The sequence below is a fragment of the Apaloderma vittatum genome, unplaced genomic scaffold, assembly GCF_000703405.1.
Source record: "Apaloderma vittatum isolate BGI_N311 unplaced genomic scaffold, ASM70340v1 scaffold1081, whole genome shotgun sequence".
Classification (NCBI taxonomy): domain Eukaryota; kingdom Metazoa; phylum Chordata; class Aves; order Trogoniformes; family Trogonidae; genus Apaloderma; species Apaloderma vittatum.
The window spans coordinates 25,846-35,098 of record NW_009700610.1 but is presented as its reverse complement, the minus strand read 5'-3'; the positions used below and the strand labels follow the sequence as shown (position 1 = coordinate 35,098).

Here is a 9,253-nt window from a genome sequence, read left to right as displayed (position 1 = left end):
CACCTCGGTGTCTGCAGGGCTATTTCTCAGACCTTTTTTTTTCCACCTCACTCCTTTGTCACACACTGCTGTGCAGCCTTTTCTGTACTGTCTTAAATGCGCTTTTCCAGAGGTGTCACCGTCATAGCTGAGGGCCCCTGCCATGGATCAGTTGGAATTGGCTATGTTCACCATGGGGCAGCCCCAGCCTCTCCTCACAGTGGCCACCTCTGCAGCCCGCACTGCCAGCACCTGGACATATAAACCTGACACACTAAAACTTTGTTTTAATAAAAGACTTAAAAGCTTGTAGGTTAAAATATTTAAACTAAATATTGTTTTAAAATATGTACTGTACAAATTCTATATCTATTTTATGGTTATTTGTTAATATCTTCTGTTCTTGGCTAAATTGCAGTGGTTCTCAAGCTCTTAATCAGAATATTTCAGTTACCGTACAATTTTACAATGTTAACAGAAACTGAGTCCAAGAAGGTAAATCACTAGGAGGCTTATGCTCCAGTTGAAGCTCACAATTTGAGGAAGAGCTTTTGAAGGATTTGTTTAGTTTCTTATTGCAGTATTTAGATCAAAGATAAATTTCCATTTTCTTTTATATATGCAGGTAGTTATTCGACGACTTCCTCCTTGTCTAACTAAGGAGCAACTGGAGGAACAGCTACATCCTCTACCTGCCCATGATTATTTTGAGTTTTGCACTGCTGATCCCAGGTGAGGATGAGCTGTTTGTGCAGGTTTCCAGGTGCTTAAAACCTAGTGAAGATATTTTGGACATATCAAATCACACATTTTTACCTTCAAGCCCTTTTTGTTGGTTTTGTTAGATGCTTAAAATATTTGTGAAGCTTGATACATATGCAGAGGCAGTGCGTTCCTGCCCTTTTCTTTTACACTAGTGATTTTAAAGCAAAAAATTCTTGTGTGTGAACAGGTTATAATTTTGTATGAAACTGTGATATTTCTTTTAACTTTCCTTGGTAAAATGCAACAGACTGTTTATTGGCTGTGTGAAAGAGTCAACTTAGGGTGTCATTTGAGCTTAGTTTCTTTGTTTCCTTGCATGTTTTTATATTTATTTTTTTTTCTTTTAAAAAAAAGTAATGCATATTTATTTATTTAAGTCTCATTCAGAGCTAAAGAAAGAGAAATGCTAGTTGATTTAAAATAAATCAGAATTGCTGGTATATTTATATAATTTACTCAGTGGTAAAATACGATTCTTGTTCAAACAAAATGATTTCCAGAAGAGAGGGAACTTAACCGTTAAAATAAACAAAATACCCTGTATGCTACATCTGCATGTGCTCTGAGGAAAAGAAGTATAAGATCCATCTTGCCCTTCAGCCTGTCTTACCTTGCAATGAATGATCCTCCACAGGCACCAGATTCTTCCTGTTGACTGGGTGTTTATTGCTGACCAACTTTTAAAGTTACAGGTGACCCCACTCGTAGCAGATAGGCATTTCTTTGCAGGGAATTGTTTGTAGCAAGTTACACTTGGAACGTGCCAGTTTCTGGGCTGATATTATTTGAAAAGGTACTGCCACTTTTTGTCACCACATTGTTATTAGATGGTTAACTTTGACTCTGTAGGTTCTCTCAGAGTCAAGTCCTCATCTGGAAAAGAACAAATGTCTATTTAGCCAGACTTCATTGTGGTTGCCTGACCTAGACTGTTACACGTATGTGCAGCAACTAAATGGTCGGTGCTTCAGCTTTTCTGGGAGTACCACAAAGGGTATGAATTTAGGAAAGAGGAGAGTTTAGTCTGATTGAAAATCTTTGTGCTTACTTACATTTTTCTTTGGAACCTCATCTGTATTTCCAAATGGGTTTAACTGTTTTATTTGTTCTTTGACTGACCCAGGATGACTTTTTCCTCTTTACCCCCTTTCAGTGCCAAAAACCGTATACCCATGTGCATCTGTTGATGGTTTAGCTCTTTACCTGTTCATGTACTCTAGAACATACAGTAAACTTCCACAAATTGTAAGTTAGAGACAAGATTAATACACTTAGTCTCATCCAGTGGAGAACTCGGTTTTCTGAGTATAAAGCATTGTTGCAGTAATCTGTCATGTTACAGATGGTTCACAAAACTTCAGAATACTCTGTGGATGTGCCTTCATGTCATTCCAGCTACCAGGAAGAGCTGCAGGACAAAATGGGCATGTTCTCTGCAGTGCCCTCTGTCTTTCACTGATTAGAGTTTTCTACATCTTGAACCATGTGCGTGGTGGCAACCAGTCCAGAGAATTCAGTGAGAATAAAAACACGGGTAGATACTCGGAAGAAAGGAGAGACACACAACATCCAGTGGCCCTCCTGTAGGTCTCAGCTGCACACTTTGCTGAGTAAGGACCCTCAGACAAGTCTGAAACACTCGATGATCGGGCTTTCGTGCACTGAGCACTCTGGCAGCTCACTTGCATGTGTATGAGAACCAACTCTTTATTTGCAGAAGTAGCCCCATCAGAGAAGGAACCTGTAATTGCTAAGGATTATTGTAGTCATGTTTCTACAACCTTCTACCCTGATAGATAGTAACAGTAATGGACAGACAATCCTATTTTAGTGTGCTAGTGTGCACATCAATATCCTACTGTGCACAAGCATGCTTTTATATTTTTGTCTGTTTGTGATGATTTAAATAAAGTTCTTGAAGATGTTAATAATATATAGCAATAACATCGGAACTCTTATGTGCAAGGTAGGTTCTAAATCTCTGCTTCCCAAAGTCCTGTTTATACACTTCAGGCTCAGCTTTTTCATACTAATAAATGCTTAATAACCATATAAAATATTTTTGTATTTCAAAAGATACTCACTCTGATAAGCCTAAACTGAAAATGTTAGACAAATATGTTGTGTACCAGGAAAAGATCGTGTTGCCAAAGCAGATGAAACAGGTGGTGCTGATGTACAAGCTAAAGGAAACAGGGAAGGAGTAAGTCTTTGTATTTTCAGTTCTGTTTCACAGTGGTTTTGCACCCAACCGTAAGGTTCTAAGTTACTGCGGGGAAAAATAAATAAATTAATCCAACTGTATGATGAAGTGATTTGCTGCGCACTGAGATGGAGAACTGCCACGGTAAGGTACTGGCTGGGACACTTGTGAGTCCCAGTCTTTGATCAGTTTATTATCTTACAAAAAACTGAAGATGGATAGCCACTAAAGTAGTTGTTTAGACTAGGAACTGAAAATTAATTTCTTAATCTCAGGAAATAACTGGGTTGAAATGTAATGCTTCCTCAGGATTCCTGGTATTGACTTGTAAAACTTAAGCACTTTAAGTGTATAACCATATCAGTCTCTAGCATGAGGCCTCGTTTAATTTAAAGATGAAACCTAAGAATAGTCCTGCTAACGTGACAGAGAGGGAAGTTTACTTCCCTCTGAGAGTGACCAGTTATCAAAAGAGACTTCTTCACTGTTCCAGCCATTAGGCAGCAAAGAAACATTTATTCCAGCACAGCTATAGATTGACACAGTAAAATTTCCTCCTTTACATACACTTGTAGGCCTTTTTAAAAGATTTTTTTTTAGCTGTATGTAATTATGAAAAATGTGACTTTGTTTGTTTGTTTTGCTTTGGAACTGATGAGAGAGAAGCTGGCTTGTTTCATCTGCTTTGCAGTTTGGTGGCAACTCCACAGCTACCCTCGAGATACCTCTCTTGTGTTGCACGTGTGGACTGGGGGTTTGCAGGTGTGTTCATAGCAGATTCTGCAGGGTTGGCAGAACCCCATGGCAAAGCACAGTCACGTGCCACCGTGCTTGTTTGGTCCAGCTGTCGTGAGGTTGCTTGCAAGCAGTCTGTAGCTGTGTGGCATCTTTATAAGCTGAGGCAGAGAAGGGACTGTGCCGCACCTATAGCATCTTTCAGTGCTGCTGTGTGGCAGCAGCATAGCCAGGGCTGTGCCCTAGCAGGCATTTTTGTGGTTACCTGGTTCACTCAATGGTATTCCTATCCTAGAATATCAAAAGATAGTATATATGGATGAAATAGCTCTTCTTTAAAATTAGAAGGTTTATGCTCTGCATGCTGTAGAAGCACTCTGTAGCTGGTATTTGCAAAACATCTAAATGAAAAAGTCTATCCACTTGGTTTTTTAAACATTTCTTCTGGTTACAATATCAAACGCAAATTTCATAGGTTTACAAAATCCTTGGTTTGTTATTGGCAGCGCTGCTTTTCATGGTCACCTTCTAACATCCAAAGTGGAATCCACATGGATGCACATTTGAAAAAGAAAAAATTACTTGGTTTGTAGTAACTCTCTTGATATCAGCTGCCACATGTGTGGAGCCTGTGATCCAACCCATATTTTTGCTTTTTCTGACTCATTGTGAAATCTGATTTAGAAATAGCTGTAGGATTGAAATACTGTTGCAACTGTGTGTGTTTATTGTGTCCTGGTGAGTTTATCTGAAAACAGGCCCCGTGTGGCAGCAGTATTATGAACATAGGTTTAAGTTACGGGCTTGTGTTCAGATACGTTCAAAAACCTAACATAACACATAGCTGTCACTGAAGGCAGTTTAAGCCAAACTGTTTTATATCACAGTTGCAAGGGTTTAAAGCATGTACATGCCCTGACTCACAATAACTTAGCTGATGGTTGATAATTCATTAAATTACCTCCGTTTCGTTGTGATTGGTGGTGTGCCAGCTCTGAGGTTTTTGTCAGGCACATTAGATGTTTAGTCTTGGCGTGAGATCTATGCCAATTATTGAAGAATCAGAATTATTTTAGGTAAGTACTTGTTCTTTCTTTTGCCAGTAGTGCTTTGGATTTTCACAGTAGTTGTTCTTCGCAACTAGACGTTGCATATATGTTGATGCACATCTATGTCAGATGGGGTTTATATATTTGTGTAGAATTCAGCAGATTGCCTTGACAATTACCAGGTTATTTAATCATACCTAAAGGTGGAAATCTCTTCAAATACAGTGAGAGCTTGGCAACTGCACTTTCACTGGGAGCTTTTACCTACCTTCTTCTGTTTCAGTGACAGAAGACTTTCTTAGCATCCCCAAGAAGTTCCCCAGAAGCATTGCTGTTATTCATATCTTTTAAATAATGGCATAGTAGACTTAAAGCTTTGGTCTTGTACAGTGGAAGCGCATGCTCGGCAATTTAGGGAGACAAAACAAGCAAGAAGTATTTGTCTCAGTTCAGAATAAATTTCACAGTTGCATCCAGGAACTCAGTTGTTCAATTACTTTTTGTCACACACATAATTGGATACATATACCTAAAGACTTCTGTATGAATGATTAAGGTAGACATTTCTCAAAGAAGAGGAGAATTGCAGTATGCTCCTTCTAGTTTTACTTTTTCTCTAGTCCTGAACAAAATAGTAAATAACAGAAAATAAAATTGTTTCTTGTTGCAGCCTTTATCCTCATCTCTACTCAAGAGCATACATAAACTTTAGAAATCCTGAGGACATCCTTCTTTTTAGAGATCGCTTTGATGGCTATGTCTTCATTGATAATAAAGGTTGGACTGTTTGTAACATATTCAGTGTGTACATATACATATACCATTTTAGATCATTAATTTACTTTTTGCTAATTACACTTTTTTTTTCCCTCAGTATACAGTTAATTACATAAGAATATATTAAAATATAGCACTTAAAAGATAGCGAAGTGCAGGGTGTGTTTGTCCATGCAGTCTTGCTTGTCTGTGTGGTGTGCATGCTTTTTCTGCATTCTGGTACACTAAGCAATAGTGTACACTTGTACATTTAGCAATATGCTGTCAAGATCCTATTAAGGTAATCACCTTATGCAAGCTTCATAATTCATCACAACAGTGATTAAACACATTTGCAAGCATGACTTCTTACATCTTTAGTGTGTTTTTGTGAGAAAGTTGTGCCACTTATTCCCATTTTGAAAAAGCAAGATGAAAACTTGGCCATCATTTTGGTCACCCGCTTTGAGATATGTACAGCTTGACTTTTTAGAGCATTTGCAGACGATCTAAAATTCCAAGGTTGGCCCCTCTAAAACATCTGGTGTATGAAACCTTGCCCAACAGCAAAGAAAAATTGTAATATAGCTGTGGTTAAATCCAGGTCTCCTCCACTAGCATGAAACTGCCATAGCAATGAAATAGTGCTTTCCCCCTAGCAGTTCCTTGCCTCATTCACTCACACCTTCTGGAAAAAAATGCGTGGGTTGGACAAAATAGACATGGGTTCGTGGGGTTCTGATCTATTCTGTAGACTTGGTCTTGCCAAGGTCCTATGAAAAGTAGTCCTGTCCGCTTTTGCTGGAGACCTAATCTCTAAAGGACTGTTAGTCTGTCAAATGAACCAATTCTTGAGCATTTCCTACCTAAGATATTTTGCAGGCTTCTAACTTAATCAGATTTGGATGGATTTTCTTAGAGGTGGAGAACAACACATTCCTCGCAGTGTTTCGATTTCCAGTTCATTAAATTTTTAGATTACTTTTTTAGATTAAAAACTAGAAAGAAGCTATGATTCTGCCAAGACTTCACTCTGCCTAAATTAAGCACTTTCTTCAGTGTTATGCTGGACCGAAGCCAGAGTATTCTGTACTTTGCAAAACAGCTTGGACACAGCTGGCCAGTTCTGCATGATTGTGCAAATAGTGAGCATGATTTTTGAAAAAAAAATCAAAGGTGCCCTCTGGTGAGGCCTGTGATGATGTTGCATTTATGAGGCTAAAATTAAAACAAGGATTACCAGGTTTGATAAGGTTAATAAATCTTCTAGCAGGTTTAAGCCAAGTTTTCAGTGGACTTGAGCAAGGGATAGTCTTGAACCTGCTGCAAGTGGAAACTAGGTGAAGTTCAAAAGCTACACAAAGTTCTGACTCCAGCCCAAAGATGAATTAAGTATTTAAGGCAGAATTACAAACAAAAAATCCATACCAATAAGCACAGGCAAGAAGTTGCGTAGTCAATCTTAAACAGAAAAAAAGAAGTTTCACGCAATTCTCCATGCTGAATTTTACAGTTTTGATTCTGAAAGAAGGTGGTATGTTTTATGATTGTGTATTACCCAGCATTTATTTGGTTTTTTAAGAGTTTTAGCAACAAAACTTTGCAGAAGAAACAAAATTATTAAAGATCCATTTCCCAGTAGTGGTTATTACTTGACAGGCTGAGTTTTTACATAAATTTTTCTAGTCAATATCTGTGAAGAATCAAGAGGGAGTTAAAAGTGATAATGCAAGAATTTTGTTGTGCAACAGTTGGCATCTTAATTTTAATGGTCTTTGTTAGAATGTCCAAAAATATTTCATGTTTATACATATAATCAAAATATAAATGTATTTTCTTTTGAATCTGAAATACTGCTACATGGAATCTTTCATTAGGAGTTTGGGGTAAGATTGTAGAAACATTCACCTTTGATTTCCAGTAAGACTGCCCAACACAAGTTTCATGAGCTTTTATAATCTTACTTGAATATAGGGAAGGTTTCTTCTCAGAAAATTGAGCATTGATCTCTTTTAAGGTTTGGAGTATCCTGCAGTGGTTGAATTTGCTCCGTTCCAGAAGATTTCAAAAAAGAAGCTAAAGAAGAAAGATGCCAAAGCTGGGAGCATTGAAGACGGTAAACATGTTTTCGTGGCATCACAGTGGCAAACAGATTCCGTTTCTGTCGTGCGTTGCAACGTATTAACATAATTCAAAAATTTTTCTTCACAGATCCAGAATATAGGAAATTTTTAGAGGGTTATTGTGCTGATGAAGAGAAAATCTGTGCCAATCCTGAGATTCTTTTGGGAGAGATTGAGGCCAAAACAAGGGAACTCATTGGTCTGTTTTCTTGATTTTTCTTGTTATTGAGAATATTAAATACCTTATTTTTATATCTTTGTTATATTACCTGCAGGAGCTGACATGTTCAGTCTACCTGGTTGAGATTATCTCAGTGAAATTTTTGTTATCCAGCCAAGTAGCGTCCTATTCTCTTTAGTCTCTATGCATGGAATGACTTGACTTAACTGGAATTTTTACATGCACGGTGGCTTCAGAAATAAGTCCATAATACTTCTGAATACTTACAGGTGTATCAACAGATTGAATATTTATTTTTAAAAGATAAAATAGCTGAATACTTGACAATTGATCCCTGATACTAGCTGCTTTTATTGAGAAACATGAAATGATCTCTCTTTGTTCTCACAGTCAAGATTCTGCAAAAGCTTTGAAAGTAAGGCAACACCTCATTTTCTCTATGCATGCAGCATGACTTTCAAAGTCTCGGGGGGGAATCTTTAGTAAGATCAATGCTGAAATCTTAAATGCTGGTATCTAGTTTTCAGGATGACATGGAATATTGATGTTCTGTATCTCGACATAACAACATGCAGAACACTTAATCTTTCTGTGTGACAACTGAGTAGGAAAAAAAATGGATCTTTTCTATTATTTGCAGTGAAAAGTAGACATGTCTATTGATTAGAATCCTAGAATAGGGCGTAGAGTCATAGAGTCATTTAGGATGGAAAAGACCTTTAAGATCATTGAGTCCAACCATAAACATAGCGATGCCAGGTCCACCACTAAACCATGTCTCTGAGCACCATATCTGCACGTCTTTTAAATACCTCCAGGGATGGGGACTCCGTCACTTCCCTGGGCAGCCTGTTCCAATGCTTCACAACCCTTTTGGTGAAGACATTTTCCCTAATAACCTCCCTTGGTGCAACCTAAGACTCTTTCCTCTTGTCCTGTCACTCATTAGTGCTGCTTGAGAGTTGGCTGGATAGATTTGGAACTGCAATGATTTAGAGGAAATGGAAATGTTAGAAGTATAGACATTTAGATAATTGTGTTACCAATAAAACTTTTATTGTTGTTGTTGTAGATAGGGAAAAGTTCCCTAATAATGTTTATTTACCCCAAATCTTCCCTAGTATTTGGCAGCAGAGTAAAAGCAGTCAGCATTTCCTAATTTTACAATTTGCAGGAAATTTAGAATTTCAAGAAAGACTTGTTAACTTAAAAACTTTCTATCAATGATAATTACTAGTCTTGAGAGTTGCAGATTTCTGAGTAACAATATTGTCTGAAGGCAGCTGTACATTAGGAGTTTTAATGTTTCTGTTAAATCGCAGTAAATCAAACCATTTCCTTTTTGTTTTCTGCTGTTCAAAACCATGGCCATTGCTATCAATATAAAACTAAAGATAACTTCATTGAATAGCATGTTTATAGCAAAATGGCACAAGAGTTTAGTTGTATGTTCAGTTTCAAA

General features: G+C 37.6%; 1 protein-coding gene across 1 annotated transcript in view; it reads left to right on the top strand.

The window, feature by feature from the left end:
- Positions 1-598: 598 nt before the first annotated feature.
- UPF3A (UPF3 regulator of nonsense transcripts homolog A (yeast)) overlaps positions 599-9,253 on the top strand; it is a 19,995-nt gene continuing 11,340 nt past the window's right edge. The window contains exons 1-4 of the mRNA XM_009878791.1: positions 599-711; positions 5,402-5,508; positions 7,505-7,603; positions 7,699-7,809. Coding sequence (XP_009877093.1) covers positions 599-711; positions 5,402-5,508; positions 7,505-7,603; positions 7,699-7,809 — 430 coding nt within the window. The remainder of the gene's footprint in view (positions 712-5,401; positions 5,509-7,504; positions 7,604-7,698; positions 7,810-9,253) is intronic.